The sequence below is a fragment of the Emericellopsis atlantica genome (genome assembly GCF_019669845.1).
Source record: "Emericellopsis atlantica unplaced genomic scaffold F5Z01scaffold_34, whole genome shotgun sequence".
Taxonomy (NCBI): Eukaryota; Fungi; Ascomycota; class Sordariomycetes; order Hypocreales; family Bionectriaceae; genus Emericellopsis; species Emericellopsis atlantica.
Window position 1 is genome coordinate 133,832 of NW_025764736.1, and position 22,703 is coordinate 156,534.

The 22,703-nt window shown below is 52.7% G+C and overlaps 9 protein-coding genes across 9 annotated transcripts; 4 read left to right on the forward strand and 5 right to left on the reverse strand.

The window, feature by feature from the left end:
* Nucleotides 1-28: 28 nt before the first annotated feature.
* On the reverse strand, nucleotides 29-638 carry F5Z01DRAFT_753487 (uncharacterized protein; the record flags this gene model as incomplete). The annotated part of the gene is made up of 1 exon (XM_046267094.1): nucleotides 29-638. The coding sequence occupies exon 1, from the start codon at nucleotides 632-634 to the stop codon at nucleotides 29-31; it is 606 nt and encodes a 201-aa protein (XP_046114580.1). The 5' UTR covers nucleotides 635-638.
* Nucleotides 639-1,529: 891 nt separating this feature from the next.
* F5Z01DRAFT_355154 (uncharacterized protein) lies at nucleotides 1,530-2,767 on the reverse strand. Its single transcript, XM_046259265.1, has one exon. It carries the CDS (start codon nucleotides 2,306-2,308, stop codon nucleotides 1,679-1,681), a length of 630 nt encoding a protein of 209 aa, XP_046114581.1. The 5' UTR covers nucleotides 2,309-2,767; the 3' UTR covers nucleotides 1,530-1,678.
* Nucleotides 2,768-5,167: 2,400 nt separating this feature from the next.
* Nucleotides 5,168-6,485, forward strand: F5Z01DRAFT_665600 (uncharacterized protein). Its single transcript, XM_046264165.1, has one exon. It carries the CDS (start codon nucleotides 5,335-5,337, stop codon nucleotides 6,100-6,102), a length of 768 nt encoding a protein of 255 aa, XP_046114582.1. The 5' UTR covers nucleotides 5,168-5,334; the 3' UTR covers nucleotides 6,103-6,485.
* A 2,803-nt stretch (nucleotides 6,486-9,288) lies between these two features.
* On the reverse strand, nucleotides 9,289-10,302 carry F5Z01DRAFT_665607 (uncharacterized protein). Its single transcript, XM_046264166.1, has 3 exons — nucleotides 9,945-10,302; nucleotides 9,865-9,894; nucleotides 9,289-9,817 (listed from the first exon to the last, which is right to left on the reverse strand). Exons 1-3 carry the CDS (start codon nucleotides 10,159-10,161, stop codon nucleotides 9,348-9,350), a joined length of 717 nt encoding a protein of 238 aa, XP_046114583.1. The 5' UTR covers nucleotides 10,162-10,302; the 3' UTR covers nucleotides 9,289-9,347.
* Nucleotides 10,303-13,906: 3,604 nt separating this feature from the next.
* Nucleotides 13,907-14,701, forward strand: F5Z01DRAFT_355249 (uncharacterized protein). Its single transcript, XM_046259266.1, has one exon. It carries the CDS (start codon nucleotides 14,046-14,048, stop codon nucleotides 14,664-14,666), a length of 621 nt encoding a protein of 206 aa, XP_046114584.1. The 5' UTR covers nucleotides 13,907-14,045; the 3' UTR covers nucleotides 14,667-14,701.
* Nucleotides 14,702-15,941: 1,240 nt separating this feature from the next.
* On the forward strand, nucleotides 15,942-16,665 carry F5Z01DRAFT_640069 (uncharacterized protein; the record flags this gene model as incomplete). Its single annotated transcript, XM_046262499.1, has 4 exons — nucleotides 15,942-16,100; nucleotides 16,258-16,324; nucleotides 16,380-16,481; nucleotides 16,523-16,665. 4 exons carry the CDS (start codon nucleotides 15,942-15,944, stop codon nucleotides 16,663-16,665), a joined length of 471 nt encoding a protein of 156 aa, XP_046114585.1.
* A 492-nt stretch (nucleotides 16,666-17,157) lies between these two features.
* F5Z01DRAFT_629038 (uncharacterized protein) lies at nucleotides 17,158-18,487 on the reverse strand (the record flags this gene model as incomplete). The annotated part of the gene is given in 2 exon segments (XM_046261635.1): nucleotides 17,158-17,489; nucleotides 17,506-18,487. 2 exon segments carry the CDS (start codon nucleotides 18,485-18,487, stop codon nucleotides 17,158-17,160), a joined length of 1,314 nt encoding a protein of 437 aa, XP_046114586.1.
* A 52-nt stretch (nucleotides 18,488-18,539) lies between these two features.
* F5Z01DRAFT_665617 (uncharacterized protein) lies at nucleotides 18,540-19,943 on the forward strand. Its single transcript, XM_046264167.1, has 2 exons — nucleotides 18,540-19,234; nucleotides 19,307-19,943. Exons 1-2 carry the CDS (start codon nucleotides 18,684-18,686, stop codon nucleotides 19,890-19,892), a joined length of 1,137 nt encoding a protein of 378 aa, XP_046114587.1. The 5' UTR covers nucleotides 18,540-18,683; the 3' UTR covers nucleotides 19,893-19,943.
* Nucleotides 19,944-21,191: 1,248 nt separating this feature from the next.
* F5Z01DRAFT_629056 (uncharacterized protein) lies at nucleotides 21,192-22,432 on the reverse strand (the record flags this gene model as incomplete). Its single annotated transcript, XM_046261637.1, has 2 exons — nucleotides 21,192-21,313; nucleotides 21,358-22,432. The coding sequence occupies 2 exons, from the start codon at nucleotides 22,430-22,432 to the stop codon at nucleotides 21,192-21,194; spliced, it is 1,197 nt and encodes a 398-aa protein (XP_046114588.1).
* Between the last annotated feature and the right edge of the window lie 271 nt (nucleotides 22,433-22,703).

Here is a 22,703-nt window from a genome sequence, read left to right on the forward strand (position 1 = left end):
AATATACAGCATCTAATCCGAAACTTTGTTAGCGAGCCGAGACGACGCTCCCTGAGCCATATGCGATATTATGGACGGCTATGTTTAACTCCTGATCTACAGTGCCGAGTGCATGTGGACAAAATGGTTGATTGCTCACTCCAGGGTCAACATGGCAAAGCTCATCCCACCCAAAATGACAAGTCGGGTCCTGGATATTGTATAAGAGAAAGTTTTGCGAGACCCACGACGTCGGCTTCTCGAAACAAGAAAACAGAAAATTCATGCTATTCGATGCTGAAAGAGGGAGAAGATCCCCTTGCAGAAGGTGCTCGCAGTTAGATGCATGGACGAACTCGTAATCCATCAGGATTCCGCCTCCTACTTGCGGATCACTCAACGCAGATGATCCAAATCCCAGAAAGTTCCACGCGTCATACGAGACGTCAAAAGCCCCTCCCGACTGATCAGCATGGAGCAAGTGAAGCGTTCTGTCGCCCTGGGTGAGTCTTAGGCAAATGTCATTGCAATCGACTGGTTTTGGCCAGTATGCCACGCGGTTGGTGTCAATCTTGCAGCCGAGCACCCCGACAGATGAAGAGTACTGCACGTGCGGGGTGACACTAGCTGTGAGACACTCACCCGACTTGAACATCTTGTGATGTACGTCGCACTCAGGAAATAGGCAGAGACTAGTAGGCGTACTTATACTGTCAAATTAATGACGCGAGCATTATCCAAATACAGCCGATTATGGCATAACCCTCAGCGGAAGATCGCCTTGTGACGGCCTACGTCTGCATCTTAGTTCCAAAGCGATATTGCTATATTCACTGACTGCATATCCACTACATTTATGCAGGCATCCAAACGTGATATAGTATAAGTAAGACGATACGCATATTCGAAGAATTTCCATGATTATAGATCATAAGGATCTGCTCAGGAGTGTACGATCTAGCCAAAAATGGCAAGTCACAGGCAACCAAATGCTCTACATCAAAATCATTTCTGTCAGATATCCGGCAAATATCGTACCAGCGTTTGCGACAAGAAGAAATAGCGCTGCAAATAAACGCTAAAGCTGACAGCTAGCGAACACAGATAAGCCGAGTGCTCACAAGACTTGACAATGTCATTGACGAGGCTCATGGCTTGAGATAGCTTTGCCGAATATGTCTGCTCGCAACTGGATTGTCAGTATTTTTCAATTTCATTAGGGGCTATCGAGATTGCCGCATAGGACGCGTCCCTTTCAAAACTAGGCCTGAACTATCTTTTCGGAGTTTACAGCTGCTCCGCCAATATAATTGCCGGCACATCTAGCCCTTATCAGCCTAGCTGACGAGCTGGGAGCATTGTACTAGAGCAGAAACTGTCATTCTGCGGACTGAGCGAACAGGTGTCTTAGCCGATGTGGCCCTGCGAAAACGTGTTCTGGCTCTCGGTCTCTCATGTAGCTGGCCCACTTTCCCCGAGCGACATTCACTCCGCCGCCTATTATCACTCACTTTGGTACACAATACAATAGTTTATGCAAAGGACTGTTTCAGCTACCGACACCCGAGTGGTTTCTAGCACAATCGAAGTTTGACCCATTCACGCCCTAATCATTCGAATCCCCAATGCACATTTTCTCCCTCATGGTAGCATGAATCCGAATTGGCTTTGCGGTGCTCATTGAGCGAGAACTCATATTCTAGATACTTATTAGCCATGTACGTCCATGCTTCCTTGGAAAGAGATGCTGGTAAGGAGGGGACGAGATACCATCGTCATTTTCGCACCCAGCTGGTGATAGAACCATGGGGTTTGGGGCGCCGCGAGGTAGGTAAGTCGGACCAGTTCCGCACTTGCTGTTGGGGTAGCACGGACTGGAAACGTCGTACGACCCCGACGCGGGAAACTCAGGGGCATCCCCATCGGCGCAACGGGTCCATCCTGACGAGATATCAAAGCCAATAAAGGGTCCGTAGCTCTCTGGAGTGTAGCCAGGGAAGCTGCCAGGTGGTGATGGCGGCAGCTGCGCACTGAAAGTTACTGGCCATCGGGTAGGGCTCGGCAGGCTGATACCAACTCCAGTGATGCGAGCTGGAGAAGCCAACGACTTCACGCAGCTCGCCCTCAAGCATGCGGTTCCGGCGGAGGAGCTCCTGGAAAGCCTGTTCGCGCGAGTTGAGCGAGTTGAGCAGCTCGCCGAGCTCGGTTTCGAAATCATCAATGCGTTTCTTTGTGCGGGCGCGGATGACACGCTGCGCTTTCCTGTCTTAGGCACGCTTGCGATCGAGCTGTTCAGGTGTAAGATTGGAGACGGAGCACCTGGAGACATTTCTGCGGTCCTGAGACGCAGACATAATTTTTGCTGTTTTTGTGCTCTGTTGAGGTTGTTCGGGGAATAAACAGAACTGTGTCGTCCTGCGCAGATAATGAGTCCCGATATAAGGGGTCTTGTTCCTCAGGCGCCGTGTAAGAGGCTTAGCCGGAGCCGATGGGCTTGCAGCAATTTTCGTATGGTTGGAAGCAATGACACACTTGAGGTATGTCGACAAGTGGTTCGAAATGTACGCCGTGGTTGTGGTCGGGTTGGGCAAGGTCGTGGTTCGCCAAAATGTTTATTCGTCCTCTGCAGTGATGCTGTGGTTATATGAGAACCTTCATCGATGTGCTGGGTCCTAGAGTGGAAATGTTATATGTCAAGGATGGGAATTGCCAGCATGAGTGGGAGCGGGAGCGGGAGCGAGAGTGATGGTGGTAGTTAGCGTGCGAGTCTGAGTGAGAACTAGAGTAGGAAACATAGCCCAAGCAGCGTGAACGTCTTCATATATAGTGCCCCAGGCATCCGCCTCTCAAGCGTCTTGACGGGGGCGGCGCACACCTCGCCACCGCCAGCTTAGGCATGGAAATAGCAGCCGAGTATTACAGGCCAGTGCCCATATCATACGCAGTGCAAAGACCTGCCGACAAAGCATGCAGTGGCCGCGAGGCGTTCGGATCCCTGCTCTGGAGGGTTGCATCACTACTACGCTCCACCACAGATACTCCTTGGACTGTGGCTGCATGAGGATTCGGCAGCTCCGAGCTTATGAGACGTAGAAGCACGGCGATGGCGATGGTGGTCTTGCCTCAAGGTCGTGTCTACCACTCACGGATGCCAACTTTGCGTCCAATCATAACAGGTGATTGTTCGTGAAGACTGGCGTAGATAGCGAGCGAAGCCGACTTCCAGACATCAGCAAGGTCATGTAGGAGCCTGGCAGATCATCCCAACGGCAGGGTTGTTTTTGCAGATTGGAGCCTCGTCCACCAACATCCCGTGATAGAACCGTCTACGAGTGGCAAGAATGTGGTAACCTTGAGAGTGCATCTATAGGGGAGAGCGCCAATGTCTGCACAGAGTATTGTACTACATCTACAAAAGATGAGCCTATTGCCCGGGGGCCCGTACTTTGGTATTCCTTACTGGCTCTGTGGCGAGGCTGCATTGCCATGGGATGCTCGTCGGATCGGGAGTGGCTTCCTCGCTTCGCTTGGTTTGATCGAGGGAAAAGGGGTTGGGTTGAGAGACAATGCGAACGAGCGCCACAGTGCAGCCAGCGCACCCAGATTCTCGCTCTCATGCGAGCTTGCCGTCACTTCGGGTGGCACGATCAATATCCTCGAGAAGGGGTACAGGGCAGGTCGCTATGGTTTTGCCTCCCTTGGTGCCTCTTTCAGGCGAGTGAAGTCATGGAGCTTGAGGAAATTCGTACCGCGACATTTTGAAGGGGACATGCCAGAGAGCTGAGTCGAAACGATTTGGTGTACTCGATCCGTTAAATAGGCTCGAACTTCCATGCCCCTGGGAACAATAAATCAATCATATAGCCATTTTTACAAAAGGAAACCGTGCATCAACAACCACCGTGAGGTCTATTTCCGCTCGTGAGAAAGATGCTTGGATAGTCCCTGTCCCCGATCGATACATTGATGTCGCGAAACCGGCAGAGGTACTCGCCCAGCCAAAGGGATCGAACTGCAATGGTATTGATAGAAGCCTCATCCACAGCCCATCGATGGGTTGTCCAGATGCTGTATATGATATCTTGCTGTGGGAGCTGTTAAGCGACGGTGATCACTGGGGACATAAATGCGCTGAGAACGAGGAGGGTCACGATAGTGAGATTGTTTCTACAGATCACGGTGAGAATGACTGAACTTTGAAAAAGTACGCGGATCCCTGGCGATGAGGGGACAACAAATCGAGCAGTGGCAGGCCCCTTGGCCAAAACATGCAGGCAGTTTCCACAGAGCTTGATTACCCGTGCCGAGACGCTCACCAGCTTGATTGGCCGCTAGAGATGATGAGTAACTTTGTGAGGCTGCTCCAGGGGTTGGGATGGGCAGAGCCTCGGACTAGGGCTTTCAGACCCGTGATGCTGCCTTGCCTTGTTGATCTGCATCTGTCTGGTCGAATATTACTGCTAACACCCCTATTCCGCGATTATCCGCATGATACGTGGGTGTCAGACGGCAACCCAGTTTCCGTGTACAAGCGGCCTGGTTTGAACTTCACGCTGCATGATTACATCTAACATTCTCCCTCTATGCTACTGGCCAGCAAATATATGCGACGCTCACGTCACATATCTTGAACGAAGCAATATCCAGGTCCAACACTGTCAACGGCCCAAGTTCACGACTCGACGATGCATGCCTTAGCGAGCGGCGGGTCCCTCTCCACGCCGGTGAGCTACGGTGCGGGCGTGGTTATCCCGGCGACATCGACTGGGTGTCCCGAGTCATTGTGCTCGATGATGGTATGGGTTTGGCCGGCTCGGAAGTGTGGCCAACGGACGTGATACTGCTGAGGAGGTTTCTTACGCTGAGCCCCTGCCGCGGACTGATACCGCTTCGTACCCCCCAGCCGCTGGCTGATGCTTCAATCAACAGATGACCCGGCGTTGTATTGTTCTTGGACTAACTCTTGTTTGTCACAGTCTATTGGAAGGCACGACGTCAATTCTCCAGCCTATTCTCTCGCTTGACCTCCTCGATTGTCGGCTCTGTTGTGGCCGGCCGCATACTGACGTCCTGCTCCTATCATTTCCTCGAATTTGACTCGAAGATGTTGTCTCTGTCTGGGTACGTATAGGAGTCTGGGGTCAGCAAAGATAAAGGGGGGCCGAATCTATATCCGGGTTTTGCCATGGGGTAGATGAGGCAGGTCCAAGCGACGTAAGTCATACGTACCTGTCCCGAAGAGTCCGCGTCAGCTGGACCGTGAGATGCCCCGTCGGGCACCTACATCTGCGCAAGGAATATCGATCAGCGGGCGGTCAGGACCAGGCTGTATCTGGATGTCTCTTCAAGGAGCGGATGGGCGTCACTGCTATGCGCGACTTCGGCTTCCCAGCAGTCGAGTCTCATGCGGAAGCTCAGAGACTCGATCCCACATCGACGGCTAGATGCAGCGTTCTCTTGGTTTCACCTGAAGTAACCTGTACCTCCTCGACCTTCCCATCCAACCTCCGTAAACATGTGTGCTATGCACAGGGGGCTACATTTGCCGATGAGCGTGTGCCACATCCGAAGCGGCCGAACTGTCACTGGCACCGCGGTTTGGGCACTGATGGTGGATGGCTGTTTCAAGGGAGGCGCCCCATGCATTTTCAGAAGCCTACAAGAAGTGGGCGTGGGGCTTACATCCACATCAGACCTGCACAAAGCGTCGACGTGCAGGCTGTCGATAGCAGCCTTGCTCTCAGTTTAAATCCACTCAAGACGCTGTGGGAAAGAGTGCGAGTTTCTTATCTCTTCTCGTATCACCTCTCTGTCGCGTCAGCATGGTTTCTGAAAGCTCCGATACAGACAGTGATATTCCCGCACTCATGGCCAGCACAGGTGGTCTCTCGGACGACGGAAGCACGGCGTCGACAACGTCGTCCCAAGATAGTTCGGGAGGGCCGGGCCTTCGTGGCCTCTCAAACAAGTTGCATGCCTGGGACCAACAGGGGGTTCAGCGGGGATTGCGTTCACAAAACACTCTTGCTCACGTTGTGGCGTTGCGGTCTTCTGCTGGTGCAGATACGGCGAGCCCTCCGCCCGGTGATGATCACCCGTCGCGCGGCTCACCTTGTCGTTTAGTTGATAAACTGTCCCAGTTCTCGCTGCAGCTGCTGGTCATGGATTTACTAGTGCAGGAACTCTTGAAAATTGTCGAGGACACCCATGGCGACTCTGGCACGGCTACGCAGGAGGATTCGCGACGCGAGGCACCCGATTCGGAGCAGGCGCTCTAAAGAAAGAACTCGATATAGATGCTTGTATAGTGACTGCTAGACACCGTCGTTCATAGTTCTGGAATAAGCTCATCGCCTGATCACGACAGTGGGTTTGAATATCGATGTCGGCTACTAGTGGATGGCATCTAAGACGGTGGCGCCCATACTCATGGCATTGGCGTGTTCTTCCAGTCTTGCCCGGATGAAGCGATAACGCCAAAAGAAGTCTGGTAATTCCAATATGCCCAAGGGCCTGGGAAATCTACATCTATCACAATGGCTACTGCCAGTGGCGCACGAGACGTTTGAGTCCTCGTGACGCTTGGCCAAGCAACCCGGCACGTATATAGATAGCATACTAAAGGAATCATGATTCTGCTCGTGATCTGGGTCATTGAATGGTCGTTGACAGCTACAGCTAAGAATACCCCCTGTCCTGCTTCTGTTGTTGCGCGCTGCCCAAGGTGGCGTCCTACAACATGATGTTACAGTACGCCTAGTGGATCGGCGGGCGCTACCGCAATCTTCATTCCTAACTATCATCTACCGTGCGTGATGTCTGTTTTTCAGCCCACTGTCTCGAGCCACTCAGGCACAGCACTATATAACCTTCGCTCGAGGCGCGCCTAGCCCTGACATATTGGCTTAACATCGGCCCGATAGGCGGTCGCAGTGGACTACCATGGCCGTGTGTACGATCTCGCGCACACAGCGGTGTGTTCGTTCTTGATCTTGTCCCAAGGGAGGCATAGCTTGAACAGTGCTCGTCTCTCGATCTCAGCAACTAGGCGCTCCCACCACGGATCCCGATCCGAAATAGCTGTGGGCACATCGGAAGGTGAGGCAGGCGCAACGTCGTCGATCCTTTGCCGGATTCGCTTGAGGGCGTCATCCAAGGGTGGTACATCTGAAAAGATTATGGTATTGGAAGAATGAAACAGCCTTGATGCAGGGAACAAAGATACTTCAGCACTTCAGAGGCTGCCATGGGTGGGCAGTATGCATACGCATCTGGGAAGTTGGACCAACGTCTGTGGAACAAAAGGATGATCTCTTGGTAGCCTGCTGTTCCAGTAGTGCGACACGCTGCGAGATGGACCCTGAAAGAAGAGAAGAGGAAGTCAGCGAGTCCGATAGGCGGTACGGGACAACGACGCACTCCACCCTCATAGTGGTAGGCACAGAACACGCGATGTGACTAACGTATAGATCTGGAACAGCCACGTACAGGAATTGGTGTGTTTCTGATGGTCTGCTTGCTTGTGTAGGGCTGCCCGTCGGCCGGAGGCAGCGTCTTCGCTGGTGTATCGGCAGACGAATACGACCTCTGCCTGGCAAATGTGAACATGGCTACTTAGTGCCCGCGCGTAAGGACAGGATTGTGGCGGCGGCTCTCAGTATGCTACAGCTGGCCTGCCGAGTGGTCCGCGGCGGTCTTGGCGTTGTCGGTCGTATCGGACGCGGCGTCCAGTGGATGTATTCGTTTGTGCGTAGAACAGGCGTCGGATACTGGGTAGAGTCGCGATGCAACGTACTGTGGTTGAAAACATCTGACGATAGTGCAAAAGGAAAAGCAGAGGAATGCACGGTCGTGGTGGGCTCATCGCTAGATTCTTCGGAGGCCCACCAGTCCAACCCTACGCTAACCCGCACAGCACTCCGCTAGCGCTGGATCACCCCAGTACTGTCGGCACGCCCCACCCCGCTTGGCCTACGTGCACCAACACCCCATGCTCATTCGAGTTAGCGCACGGCCAGCCCCGTAGCCTCATCTGGCAGATGCGGACGCCCCACAATGATAGACACGCCTCATCCTTCTCGCTTCGGCGGCGGGTCCTCGAGCGCATGCTACCGTGGCGACATTGCGTCTGACCGCTGCACTGACGCACGTCCCCGGCCCCGGCGCCAATGGCTCCCGGCCACAAGTTCTCGAAACCTGAAGCCGCCCTTGGCCCTCGCGTTTCCGGCGGTATGCAGATGTACTCCCCCGTGCGAAACCGCGCCCGTCCTCGAGTGGCTTTCACGGTGGCACAGTGCCAGGTCGTCTGGAGTGGGCCGGTGCCTGGTGTCCACTCACAGGAGAGTGGGCGTCGCGTGAAGACCCTCGTGCAGGCTGGCTTGGTCGGAATACATGAGCCCCAAGTCTTCTACTTCATCGGTTGCATAGTCTGAGCAGGAGGACGTGATTGGGGCGTCTGGGCACGTGGCCGCACCGCCGAAAGGTCACTCTCGAAATGGCCCAGGGCCAATCAGATTCGTCGGCCCCCTTTCAGCAGGTCGACTTGCCCTACACCAAAGTCTCTCGGACTCTGCAGCTTGATTGCGAGCGCATTGAAGCACCTCGCTTGGACGACTTGATGGCTGCCTTGGGCAGGCCACTCCCTGAAGAGACTGATTTGAGGCTGCTCCCAGAGGTGGACTGTGAAACCTCATCCCAATTGTCCTAGATTCTGGCTTTGGTATACAACGCGAGATAATCGCGGGCTCTGTTCATTACTCACGCGAGGGTTCGATAAGCCCTGGCCGCTTGCTTGGTTACGACAAAGGGTTCACTCTCGGTTTAGACGCGTCGCTCCAAGGCACACGTCACTCAACTGCCAGTAGCCGCGACGGAAGTTTGCCAGAGCTGTCCGGATTCTCACCGCTCCATGCACGATTCTGCACCAGAAGAACTCCTACGCTCGCCTGGGTGAGGCTTCCAGGAGCGAATAACGCCCGGATTGTTTGCTCCGAACGGAATAGTGGAGGACACCAACATATACTCTGTTCGTTGACGCAGCAATTGGAGCGCGAACGCGACTCACGACCCATCCCTGACCATCTTCGTGTGATCGCTGGAAGCGACAACCCAAATCGCTCATCTCTACAGCGGCCTTTCCGTGCCTCGCTCCGTCACCAAGCTTGTCCCAACATTGGGTGGTCCATATGCAATTCTGGGTATATCCATTGCCGCTAGTGACAATCAACTAGCAATCGCCTCTTTCTAGTCACCAATAGCGGGGGACTTGTCGCCATCACGCGAACACAGATAAATTACTTTGGATGCCGTATATTAATTCTACAGAATGATACTCGTCGCTTCGGCTCTCTCACAAGATTGACTAGCTCTTACTGTGCCCGGCCGGGCTCGGGCTCTGTCGATGGCGCTTCACGTTTGAGTTGAGTGTGAAATTCTTCCAACATTATTTCACGCAGCGTTTCAACGGAATCACCCAGATCTCGTAGCAGCCGTTGGAACGTTACGAGTTCTCTCCTTAAATTACCAGACGCAGAGGAAAGCTTCTCTCTGTTTGATAGAGCATCGTCGGTCGTGTCATCAACCTTAGAGAGCCCCAAGGCACCCTGGAGTACCAGACTGCGAGCAACGGCGCCTCGAGGATCCAGCTGTGACCTTTGACCATGCTCACGAGTCGTTCTGTTGCTCTCTTCATGAGCAGCGTTGCCCATGCTGGAGCGACCTGCGCCGATTTCTGAAGTTGAACTTGATCGGCAACGCCCTGAGGCTGTGCGTGGCACTGCGCTTTCCTCGTCGAGGTCGCTGTAGTACAGTACGTAATCACCACCGTCACTCGAAGATTCTTGGAAAGGGTTTAGTTTCAACCTTTATCAAGAACACAATGCTCACCTGAGGCACTCCGCAGCCATTCTTCGTCGTCTATTCACACTGTTTAGTGAAAATACCATGACAAACGCCGCAGCACCTACCTGACCCCTCAGAGAAATACCCCGACAAGATATTTGAGCTGCTCATTTTGTGCTTGAACCGTATAATAAAGATTCGTACCTGGCCTATATACCATAAAGTAAAGGCAGAGGAGCGGGGAGGCTGCGTCCATTTTGAGCTCCTATGGTTCTGTTCAGGGTAGGCAGGACAAACTGTGAACTCGTCCAAAAGGCTCAAAAAGGCTAGGTAGGTAAGCATTAGACAAAACAACTGTATGAGTGCCGGGGCAAGCGTGGTGGCCGTGACACAGCGATCACTAGTAGACTGTTAGACTGTACTGTAGCTTGATGGATTCGCATGGTCTATTGAGTGCAGTCGATGCACAACCACGGAGTTCCATTTTCCACGAAGTGCTTGTTCCTGACCGAGGGCACGCACGGCACCAAGATGAAAGACAACTCGCGTCTCGCGCATGTTGGTGTGCTGAGGGCGAGATGGTGGAGCCCTCACTAGGCGGTCGAGGTCCTTGGTGGTGTGGCTGAGGCGTACGTGCTCCCGCCCTGAGAATCTACTACATACACTCCATCATGTAACTCGAAGGACTTGAAAAGAGTCGACGCATGCAGGGGGAGGGTGTGCCCATGGGCCATGGCTTGCTTCGACCCAGTTGGTCCCTCGTCTGCCGTATACCCCAACAGCGTGTGGCTAGCTGTGTGTTGACACCGCACCAATTAGCAGCGTCCAGAAGCGCGTTCATAGGGCCGGTGGCTGCTACGGGCCAAGCGCGGATGCAAAATGCTCTGTTTCTGGCAGGCAGCCTCTTATAAGCCAGCATGCAAATTTGGGCTTGTGCGCGAGCCTCGATCGCAAAAGGGGTCGGTCTCCAGATGTGGAAATGTCGCCGACGCATCTTCTGCCCTTGCACTGCCAACCCTACAAATCGAGAGTCCGGTTCGAGATATGGTGCTGTACGAAGTATTCCAAACATCAGTGCTGTATGAAGTTGCAGTAACAGACATTGATACAAGCTGGTTGGTGCGTCGATCCGGGCGCCAACTTGAAGGCCATGGCGGCACACGCCGAGAACACCTAGGCGAGCCTCGGCTCCCTGAGTCGCAGCATTGGACCCGGAGATCAGAGGCCACAGCACTCGCGAGCATCGGTAGGACAGAATACCCTGGGGAACTTACGTCAAGCCGGAAGCCAGAAGCTTCAGGACATTGACTCTCATTGGGTCAAGCGGGGACGTCAAAGCTTAGTGAGATAGTTGCATATCCGTGACTGTTCATGCGGGGTTGGGAAGCAGCAGAATCCGTCCGGCCAGCTCCGCCGCCCAATTGATTTAAGAAGGCTCCGTCTGCATTCTCGGTCAAGCGCAGTGTTCCCTCTGGGCATACGCATGATCTAACTAAGCGATGGATTGTCATCAAACCGCTGGCTCTGCCCATCCTCAGCCAATCGTCTGCACATGGTCTGTATCCAGTATGAAGAAAATATTGATCGCTGACTTGTCGCAGTGAGTGGTTCAATTCTGGCTGGCTTGGTGCCACTTGGGCCCCCTATCCGTCCTCCTTGGAGTCAGAGAATCATTGCCTACTTTCCTACCCGATCTTTCTTCTGGATGCAGCAGGCATAGTTCACGGATATTTACTCCCCATGCATGGCCTGCGCACCATGCCCGGCGGCTTCCCAGGATTCCCCTCATATGTTCTAGTCTCGGGTTCTCCTCGGTGCGTTCCTTGCGCTGGACAACGGGGCCTCCAGCAACAGTCTTGGCCCAGTCAGTACTATCCACCGCTTCAGATGTCCCCAGGTGTATCCAAGGAAACCGACCATGAACCGTTATTTCAACCAGGGTTGAGCGAGCCATCTTCGCCCACTCGCTCTCGTCAGGTTAGGCTACGACCACTTGCACCGAAACCACTGCAGCAGCACTGAAAAAGTTGCCCACGATGGAACAAGAGGACAGAAGACCTTCGAGAAGGCGAAAGAAGAAGCGGCAATAGCGTACACTTCAAGGATCAATAGCATGTTCGGTAAGGAGGAATCCCGCTGGAAGGCTGCAGACCGTCGCCACGGCCTGAGCCTGCAATGTCCCACCCACTATTGAGGAGACTGGTTTGCTAGAGAGGTGGCCATGTATTGTTACAACTGTGCGTCGACGGAACGGGTGTCCTGGAGGTTGAGAGGGGGGAAATGAATACCACTCTGGGTCCAATTGCCTCGCATCCACCATGCCCAGTTCCATATATCCAATGTGTGAAGGTGCTGGCGCGAGGCGACTACACCGAAGCCCACCCAAACATACAATCAAAACGCTCATAGGCTAGATAGCTGCTGAGGTGAGAGGCCATAGCCTAGAAGCCGAGTCCTCCGGGGCGTTCTTTGCCGGCTCGCTATAGGCCACCACTGCAAAATCACTTGCAAAACAGGTCATCCGAGCACGGCGTTTTCGCGGGCTCAGGCACACTCATGGCCTCAAGGTGCAAACGGCAGCTTCCTTCTGATAGAGCCAAACACATTCTTGTTCCGTCTAGGGTGGCATATTGCGATTCCGTAATTTTTGAGTGACAAAAAGAAGTTGCCAATGAGGTTCAGGTTTTTTTAATACGACGGCTGATACCCAGCAGAACGCTTGCTTTGGTGAACATCGTCCTGATTCATGCTGAAAATATAGGTTCCTGGCTGCAACCCCCTCCACGGAGCGAGAATAGTTACTCAATGAACACTGGAATGTATCAGTCTTGATGTTCTCTGCGTATGCGTCGCAGTATGTAACATTACCTATCTTGAATCCTGCTGATACCTGGAGCCTTAGCCTGCAATAGCGTGGCTCGTGGAGCGTCGACTTTCTCCCCATGGCGGCGCTTCGCCTTCGGCTCGTCGAACAAAGGATCATCTTTGTAGTTAGTCAGAAAGAAGGTTCGTATCGCGCTCCTTTGCAAAGTTCGATTCAGCCCTTTCTAGGTACATTACTACTAGCTGACCCTAGATAATAGGCGACGAGCAGATATTGGTGAGCTCAGGGCGCTCTCTCTTTCCACTAAAGGGATCTTCCGTTCGTAGGTCAGGGGTACAGATCGACTGATGCAGAGTGGTCAGGGGTAGCTAAAGAGCACGCCTCGGGGAGCGCCGACTGATCACACTACAGTTCAGCTCGCTCACAGTCATCGTATATTGCGCCTCAGGTAATGTCCTGCGCCCTGCGCCTGACGCCCAGACGCGATGTTGGTCACGAGCCGCTGGTGAGTCAGGCAGGGTATGAATTCTCATTGCAGTATGCTACTGTAAGCCAATCCCGTCTCATTAGCATGACGTCTGGGCCACTTTTGAGGGCTCTATTGCGTCTAGAATAGGCATTACTATGATTTCACAGATATAGAAGGATATTTCTGGTTTTTGCCGCGTAACTAAATCATCACGGCTTTCCATTCATGGCCCTTTTACTGTTGTCCTGTAACCAACCATTAGCTATAAGAGCGCAAAGCACTGATTTCGCAACAGAACCAGTACCCCTAGCCGCTAACAAACTGAACGAGACACCAGGTGATAGGTCCGCGGTCTACCATGAAATCCGTCTCATAGCATTCTGTGACAATAGTTACAAAGTAAAAGATAAGCTAGCGATAACGGCAGATGAATTCCGGTTCCGGATGAGGCCGTTGTATCCATAACAATGGATCACTGCGTGAGATGAACCGCGGCCCTTTGCGGCCTTCCTGTTGCGAGGCCCTCTCACGACATTTCGGTCATGGTTCCCGAGCTCGTCGCGCCGAATGGTCGGCTAAGCTGAACAATTGTCGCAGGGGGCGGCAAGCCTTCGGACTCGACATTGTGTGTGACATGCTCCTCGCAGGTGCGTGAACAGCCTGGTAGTGAGTGGTGGCTTCTCGTCGAAGAGCACAGTCTATGGCAGTACCGGTCCCGGGCAATGTGTCTGCCCTGACGTGGTCTCGCAATTTTCTTGTCTCCACCATGAGCGACAGCCTACACATGCAGCGAGCCCACTGACTCCTTTCTTCCCTCCTCTTCCTTCCCCTCTTTCATTCCCCCGATTTCAATACCGGCAAGCAGCACAGCAAAATAGACGCCAGCTAAGTCGGACGTCAAGGACAGGTGTGTGAATCATTCCCGGCTAAATAATGCTGACAGATGCGGACACAGACAAGGCAATGAGTCGCAGAACCCGCAACGGCCCCAGGACGTGGACGAGAGGCTGGCGGTCCAAGGGATCACGGCTCTGTCGAATTGGAGGAGTATTAAGGCCCCTCCCGTTAGTGAACCCGCGGAGTGTGGAGCAGAAAACCTCGACGGGCACGGTAATATTGGTATCGCGAGATGAGAAGTCGCAGAGCGTCCCGTTCCATGAGGGATGGCGGCTTCATCAAACTGGAAGACCACCAAGACCCCTCCCGTGGACGCTCCGCCGGAATACCAAGCAAAAGACCGCACGAAAGAAGATGCTGAAGGCGACGAAGAAAGCGATACGCCGCGGTGCGATGTACTGGACGCCAAGTCAGCACGCCGCAGAGCGATTGCGCCACTGCCCTGGAAAGTACTCCACGTGCTTATGGAATCTTGTGCGACGGAGAGTTGCGAAGAAAAAAGTCTGGGCTTTGGTGGAAGCAGCATCCGAGCCCGAGGAGTGGACCGAGAAGCATGAGGACCTCGAGCGTCTGCGGAAACGCGACGTCAGAATATGCCCACAACAGCCATTCCTGCCGCTTTGGCGACTCGTACGCCAAAGGACAGAAGCTCTATGATAGAGCCTTGAGTGAAGGAAAGGATGTGTGTTCCCGAGGTCCCTGAATGGTGCGACACATGTTCTGCTCTCACAACAAACAAAAGAACGAGTTTACCAGCGGCATTTCGTTCTTTTCCCTTCCACCTTTCATCTTGTCCAATCGGATCCATGCTGATGATGCTCGCGACCACCATGCGGAGCGAAATGCTGCTGGATACACTCCGAACAGCCTGAGCTCTGAGGCACGGGCGCCGTTCGCGTTGCCTTGTCTGCCTGTGTCTTTTTCTACCGGAACCGACATGTGCCAGACATACGTGGCATTTCTGTCGTGGATGCTCACCTAGTACGTACCTGAATCCCGACATATTCAGAGCCTCGTAGTTCCGAGTTTGTATGCACGGAGACGGTGTCGTGCTCCACGGCTTAAATCAAATCCCCGATTTAGTTGGGCATCAAGACTAGCCATAAGGGTATTATTTTGTAGCATAATAAAGGTGGAACTCAAGGAGAAAGGTATTCGTAGTTTCACGTGATAGTGAAGTATAGGAGCTTCGTTCGTGAACCAGATCAGGCTGACAAGAAGTTTAAGGGAGCGATGTTACTAATCGCCGGTTGGGAGGCTGTCCGCAGTGGCGGGTCCGGTCTTGCACCATGCTAAATAACGTAGCCTTCCTTAGTTATTGTGGGACCTACACTGCAGGGCAAGGTCATTTTACGCGGGTGGCTACGTAGCACAATTCTTACCAAAAGGAAACGCGTCGCTGCGTCCCTTTTATCCTAGAGTAAGATGACAAGAATAGTGCAGGCCTCAGAAATCACATCTTCCCTTCGAAGGGAATACTGCATCTTTGATCCTGATCAACGAATTAGTAACCTCCTAGAATGTGATGACACGATTATCAGCCTGCCTTCACTGAGGGCATTCTCAGTTAACGCACCTCGGAACGGAGAGACTGGACGATCCTTGAGCACGATTTCAAGGCGTGCGACCGCTAGATCTCAAGACCCTCCCAGGGTGAGCGGTGTTTGAGTTGTCTGGCGGCTCATGGATATCACTCGCTGAACAATCCATGACAAGGAGGGCATAATACGCGACCTCGGAGAGCAATTGCTTCGAAGGTTCGTCAATGCCATCCACCACGTGGACCCAATGATATTGGGAAGAGCTCCTAGCAGTCCAGAGTTAGACCGTCATCCAAACTTCAAGTATCCACGTACATGATCTCAGAAAGGAAGATATCCACAAATTGTCCTATGCAATGGAGCAGTCTTCGAACTGTATTCATAAGGAAGCATGGAAAACAAGTACCGTGGTACCTTATGGTACGAAATTAAACTTGTTGCCTCAGGGCCATATTTCGGTACTATACCTATTTTCGGTCCTAAAAGTCCGGCGGGGGTCCTTTCGAGCCTTGTCCCATCAACCGCCGGCCGGGCTGCAGCGCGTTCATGGGTAAGTCAGCCTCTCGAGAACGGCCTGAATTCTCGGCAGGTCCCTGGTTGCCTTACCTCCAGCTCGCTCTAGACAGGAAGCTTCGTCCTGCCTTCGCCGACGAATCTCCAGGATCCTCAGCCTACTGACTTTCGCCAGCTGCATTGCGGTCATGTAGATATTGCCAGAAGACACAATGCCCAACATCCCGACGCTAACCTCAATAGGCGACGGATCAGCCAAGTGTTTGTCCAGCCTCCAATGCCAGAATAATACTACCCTAGATATTAAATGATTCAGATGGAGGACGTACCAAGGCTGCCTCGCCTACCAAGGCTTTGCCACAGGAGAAAGGTGAACAACGTGAATCAGTAATGGATATATCGTCATTACTGTCACCGAGTGCGTTGGCTCGGTAAGTATCTTCTGGGCGATCCGTGCAGAGGCGTGGGAGGATGAGGACCTTATTGAAGCCGATCTCAAGTCATACTTGCTGATGCAGGTCAGGCTCATGGGCAGCGAGTTAAGAGTTGCCAGAGGACACTTCAGGAAAGCACAGATTGATATTGAAGATCTATTTCATTGAGCAAAGCGGGATTCCTCTTTGACACAGAGTTAGCCACAATCTGAAAGAACCCACATAGTATCAGTAGTGTCGCTAGCGCCTGAACACATCTGGATCCGCGGAAAGTAACGGGTCATGGAAGGCAATGTCCCAGGGTGGGACAAGTGGGCGTATACTGTGGAAGAGTCTTGCCCTGACCCTCCGTCATATCTTTTGATCCTGCATTATCCATTACCCATAGCTCCGACCCTGTCTAAAATTCAACGAACTGAAATTGACGCGTCGTCACGTGAGAACTCAAGGCAGATAAAGCAATCATAGATACTAAAATAGCTCAAAAGATCATGTCTTGCTCAACTCGCACCTTCGTGATAAGGCTGAAACTTCACCGTACGGAGCTATTCGGGCCCGACTGTGGTGTTCTGCGGTGCGTTCTACTTTCCTCGCCCGTTTCATGGTAGCGCGAATACGCGCTAAGAACGCTTCCTCCCAGTCCGAGGGCTCAACGCGGGCCTAGCCATAATCCATGTCAGAGCCGGAAGAAGACGAGGAACTCATGTTCGTGTCTGAGCTTGCTCCTGCGGAGCCCTCATGGTCTTGGGTATGGTACCATCTCAGTAGCGCCAGTATATGGCACAGACCAATCTTTCTACCATCGCTGGTCTGCAAGTTAAACCATTTCGTACATTGCAAGTGAACGCATGTATCCTTAGTATTATCGTTGATGAGATGACCCTGATCCGCTGCACTTGCATCAAGGTATTCGTCATAATAGTCGCCGAAGTGGAAGTGACAAATTCGCCCGAAGGTGCTGCTCAAAGCCACAATGAAAACACTAGAAAGCACTGCGGTATTAACGACTAATCGCGGAGGACTTCGCTTTCTCGTTGTGCAAGGGTACCCACTCTCTTTTGAAAAATTTCCTGTTCCCCCGGCGCGTGATGACAGCTTCGGCCAGGTACTGAGCCAAGGTCTGGTCTGAGGTAATGGGACTGCTTTCTCCCGTTTTAGGGTCGACCCAGAGCTGCCCAAAAGCTCGCTTGGCTTCAAACAATGCGATAAATGGATGTGCCGCTACCCAGCCATGCGGTGTTTTTTCAAACTCGCACAACCCACCGTCGTCTTCACATATTATGTTGTCCACGTTGGCAATGGTGGTTTTGGTTCGTCTATGATCAACCCTGGGACAGATCTCAACGGACCTGTCACCTTGGATGAGACACAGTTGTAAGGCAAAGCTAGCAAAGTCGGTACCTAGACGTGCAGCTATGTCCTCGGGGATGCGGCGGCGTTCCTCGTACTCATCTTCATCAATATCTCGAGAGGCTGCATCTTCGTATTCAGATGAGGAGGGCTGCGTTGGAGAGGATGAGCCTGGGATGGCGACCGAGGAGTCGGCATAATGTGAGTTCGTCATGGGTCGTCTTTCGCGTTCAGGGTATGTTTTGGTTTCATTCTTCCTGTCCGGGTGGCATGCCAGGGCGAGTGAGACCCAGAAGAAACCACCAGGTTCTCTTAGCAAATCCCGCTTCGTTGAATGAATATCAACATCCCGAAGTAAGTTCTTCACCATGTCATGATCCAGAATTTGCGCCGATGCATTTTTTGGACTGCAAACAGGGCATGACTGGCGATGGTCTACTTCAAAAGCTTTTAAGTAGGAGGTGACGGGTTGAACTAGCAGTCGATAAGGGACCAAGTGGCGGGGACCCCAAGTGCTAGCTGAGCGGCGCAATTCGGTGGGGGTGAGATCCGCAAGGCGGGATGGACCGAATGGCGTGCCAGGTAAAGTCGCTAGTTTTGAAATGTCGCAAGGGCTGCGGGCAGAGTAACACTGTCGCATCGTTGCGATTTGTTGCATTCGTTCATATTTGTCTCGCGAGGGCGAGTTGGACCGACCGGGATGGAAGGAAGTGACGCCGCGGGGCGATGGAAACAGGGGCGATTATGTAAGCTCTCATGGGGTGATCAAACGCGCCAAGTCTCCTGAAAGGCAAACACATCCCAACCCCGCGAAGTCAAATGACGCGTCGAGCACGATGGACAACAAGTCCACCTCGCGGCAATCGGAAATCGAACAAACAATCGACCAATGTTCCGTGAATCCTAACGTTGACGGCTGTCCTCCCCGACTGGCAATGAAGAGACCAGGTTCCGACGTCGACTCTCAGAACGCGAACGCGAACACTTCTCCAGATAGGAAACGGCAACGGGTCTCGAAAGGCAAGCCACGGCGAGCGACATGGGATGCGCGACAGCCTTCACCGGGCTCTATTCTAGCCCTCATTCAAGGCGAGAGGAAGCAGCTGTGGGTGCCGGGCATTGCGTGGGGAGAGATTCATCTGCGGTCTATGGATGTGGTATTCGAGAGGCGGAAGATGGGCAAGACAACCAAAGTGGACTTGAATGGGGCGGCGGTTGAAGAAAGCGGCAAGTGGAAGGACGATTTTGGCCAGGGAGGAACGGATGCTTGCCAATGGGAGGATGAACGTTGGTGCAGGGCAACAAGGCAGCTCAGTTCGTATGGTGAGGAGGTGCAACGGTTAGCGGCAAGACAAGTTCTGGAGACATTCGGACTGGTGTACACAGAGTAAGTTCTACGAAGAACATACAGGTGGCAGGCTATGACGGCGGCGATGACGAGGTGCTGACGAATGGACAGGAGGCCGGCAAGCAGATGGAGTGGTGGCGAACAGCGAGTGAAGGAGAACGAAGTGGCGTTTCAATTTGGCGGGCAGTGTGTTGACAAGTTGCGAACTGACGGGCTCTTTGGGAGAGGACATCGGGGACGGTGCATGGCGTACATCAACTTCGACACTATATCTAGGTTGAGGGTCAGGTACGCGGACAGACGGTGGCATACTGGTCCGCCGGAGGAGAGGAAGCAGAAGAAATTGTCGATGAATCCGGTGGCGGCGTGGGAGGAGCCTTACGTGGTGGACGTGCTGATCTGCCTGGCGCAGGAGCAGGCTGCGCTGGGTGGTGAGGAAGGCGAGGACGAAGGGGGGTGGTGGGTGCATGTTTTGGGATTGGAGGGGGCACCGGCCCGTAATGGATATTTATACACGGCGTGGATACCAAAGGCATTCCTGGACAAGCTGGAGAAACCTTGGGAGGCTATTAAGTGTCAACGGGTTGTGGTTAAATATGAGGCGATCAAGCTAGAGAAACAAAAGCTGGAGAAGACGGCGCACCGACTATGGCGTAGCTTCAAGCGGAATTTCACCGACTTTCGCTCTAAAGAATAGCATAAGAGGGAAGAAACCATATTAAATTAACATACTCCTTGCTCGCCTCGTGGTCCTATGTGCTCTGCGCCCTCTGCCGCTGCTTCAAGAAAGGCTTCACGTCACAAACATAACGCCATGCGACGCCATCTGGTATGTCATGCTGCGTATAAAATCGGAACATCCTTTCTTGATTGCTTGCAAGCATATCAAGGTCAAAACAATAATCCAGAGTCACCTGCTGGGCCCTGTCATAGTGCCCTTTCTGTTCTTCAGTGCTGACTTGCGATCATTGCCACACACTGTATGTTCTGACCATATCTTCCCTCGATAGATCTAGACCGACGAGAGGAGAGGTTGGGAAAATCAGCCGCGGCGTAGACGGAACATTGTTGGTATCAATGCTCGGGAGTGCACAAGGATGGCAAACGATGGTAGGCAAACTAGCCGACGAGACGTCTGAGTCTCGTCGCCTCCGCTTGCTACGTCGCACCTTTTCGCGTTCTTTTTGCTGCCTCTCTTCTTGCTCGCGTTCATCTGTTATTACCAGACGACGGAACTCCTCTGGTGCATCATCGTGCCCATTGAAAGGCCTTTCAGCTCGTAAATGATCGGCAATCATCCTCCCATGGTGCGGTCGAAGGGGGAAATGCTTCCCGTTATGTATCCAACAATGGTCCCCTTTTGTACAAGGACGCCCAGGGCAGCGCACAAGAGCATATGCCTGCTTGATGCATGAGCCCTTGCTCAACCCAGCAGTTCTGGCTTCTAGGTCCGCTTCTTGATTGGCTGTTGCCCCTCCTCTCCCAGGCTTGCTGGTGTCTATACACTCGTAGTGGAATGTCACTGTGATGCTGACAGTCTTTCCGTCGTTCAGAAACTTGCTCCAGTCCTGAAGCTGTCTGGCAACGTATGACCAGTTGACATCTAATTTTGGAAACTCTTTGTTATTTTGCTTGCCGGGCGTGTGTTTATGGAGAGCACAAGCATGGTCTTCTCCTCCTTCCAGGGCTTCTTTGCACTTGCGTTAGCCACCTTCTGTCGGAGGACATGCTTCTAGAGCTCCTGTGGCGATAAGACAACATGCACCTCCGACTCGCCAGCTTGTCTTCTGTTCCTAACAGACAATTTCCACTCCAGATTATAGTATATCGTCGGCTCGCCATCGTAGGACCGGCCTCGTTTCCAGTCAGCGAATGGCACAAATGTTAAGGCCTTTCCGGCGGGTCTCAGCCGGCTTCTAGGGGCTGCATTTGAACGTTGCGACTCCTCATCAGAACTAAGAGCGGCGTGGACCTGAGTGTCACAATCTTTGATAGCCTATTTCCCGGTGAACAGCCTTGATCTTTCACCTTTGTGGCTGACACACTCATAGGCTCCCTCTTCGAGATCGTAATGCGCTCCGAAAAGGTGGCCTTTCTTACCTTTATTAATGAGATTCTCTGTTTTGGGTGGCCTTCTGTACGATGTGAGCAGTCTGCACAACCGTAGTGGAAGCGCCCGCTGGAATCATCGTCGTCCTGCCGCAACACCCCAAGCCACGCCACGAAGTCTTTCTCATTCGCATAGTGCTCCGTGTGGTTACAGGACTTGTGTATCTCCCAATCGACACTCGGATTTCCGAAAGTGAAGACCATGAGGCTTTTTTGCATGATGGCCAAGTCTCTTGGGTCGGATGCCAGCTCTTCAAGGACCAATCTGAGAAGAAGGCATCCCTGAGAATGAGCAATTACAATAACAGGATCTTGCTCATTCTCTGGCTTAGCCCTTTCCTTGGTCAAAGCCTTCAACAGCTCATCCTTCAGCAGACTTTCAGCTTTCTGGCTGCTCTTCGTCCTTTGAATGACGTTGTCTGTATCGGTGCCATTTTCGGCGCATCTCTGGCCTGCGCACTCGATCAAGTCCCAGAGGATACCGTCACCCCTGTTGAATATTCCTGTTATCGTGCCCAGATCTTTGTCTCCTTGTCCGAATCTGGCCTTTAGTTTGTCCAGAGCGAGCTTCAGCCATTGACTTTCACCCGCAATACCATTGATGAAGAACCATGTCTCTGGGGTATTGGTGCCGATCGAGTCTTGAATGACGTCAGTAATCGCGTCATCGCAATCGCTGTCGAGCCTTGTGTCCATAACAAAGTCGGCTAGGCTCTTGTCCTGGTCCCGGCCATGGAGAATCGATACGATAGATTTCAACAGCCTCTGGATTTGGCACATCGAAGCATGTCGGTTCATTGGTTTAGTCAGATCCAGCTCGTTGAACGCATTTAGATCGCAAACTGTTGTTCTTTCGTCCGAATCGGAACGGACGAAGCGTTTTACAGGCTCTATCAAATCAATGATAAAGTCTGCTAATTCCGCCTTTCTGCGAAAGACAAAATCAAGCGTTTTTTTGTTGATTGGGTTGCTGAGAATAGCCTCCCAAATTCCTGGAGCGAACCCCAGATAAGGCCGCCAAGCCTGAAGCGTTCTTTTCGCGGCTGCATTAAGAAACATGTTGACCGCGAGATCGCTGGCGCCTTGGAAGGTTTCCAGAGTTAACTGCAAAGCCTTGTCGTTGCCCATCAAATACAGGGTGCCCCTAACTGCGATTTCATGGGGCCACATTAGACGGGGACCCCGTGGTGGGGCGGCAGCAGCTCTCGGGGCCATGGCTTGAAATGAGCCGATGAAATCATTTTCAACTAGAGGTGCTTTTAATTAGCTTCGGATCATAACCGATGTCACCTGCCAGGGTAACTATACCTTCAATCCTCGTCTCGAGGCCATCCGCAGCATTTTTGACCGCGAGAATAGAGGATTCAATATTTTGGACCTCATTTTCGCCTTTTATATA

Bases quoted from the DNA above. Each gene is read 5' to 3' on its own strand.
- F5Z01DRAFT_355154 (XM_046259265.1), bottom strand. From the start codon at position 2,308: ATGTCTCCAGGTGCTCCGTCTCCAATCTTACACCTGAACAGCTCGATC.
- F5Z01DRAFT_665600 (XM_046264165.1), top strand. From the start codon at position 5,335: ATGGGCGTCACTGCTATGCGCGACTTCGGCTTCCCAGCAGTCGAGTCT.
- F5Z01DRAFT_665607 (XM_046264166.1), bottom strand. From the start codon at position 10,161: ATGCTTACCTACCTAGCCTTTTTGAGCCTTTTGGACGAGTTCACAGTT. The intron at 9,895-9,944 runs GTAGGTGCTGCG...CAGTGTGAATAG, and splicing joins GTATTTCTCTGAGGGGTCAG to ACGACGAAGAATGGCTGCGG. The intron at 9,818-9,864 runs GTGAGCATTGTG...ACCCTTTCCAAG, and splicing joins ATGGCTGCGGAGTGCCTCAG to AATCTTCGAGTGACGGTGGT.
- F5Z01DRAFT_355249 (XM_046259266.1), top strand. From the start codon at position 14,046: ATGCTGACAGATGCGGACACAGACAAGGCAATGAGTCGCAGAACCCGC.
- F5Z01DRAFT_665617 (XM_046264167.1), top strand. From the start codon at position 18,684: ATGGACAACAAGTCCACCTCGCGGCAATCGGAAATCGAACAAACAATC. The intron at 19,235-19,306 runs GTAAGTTCTACG...ACGAATGGACAG, and splicing joins TTCGGACTGGTGTACACAGA to GAGGCCGGCAAGCAGATGGA.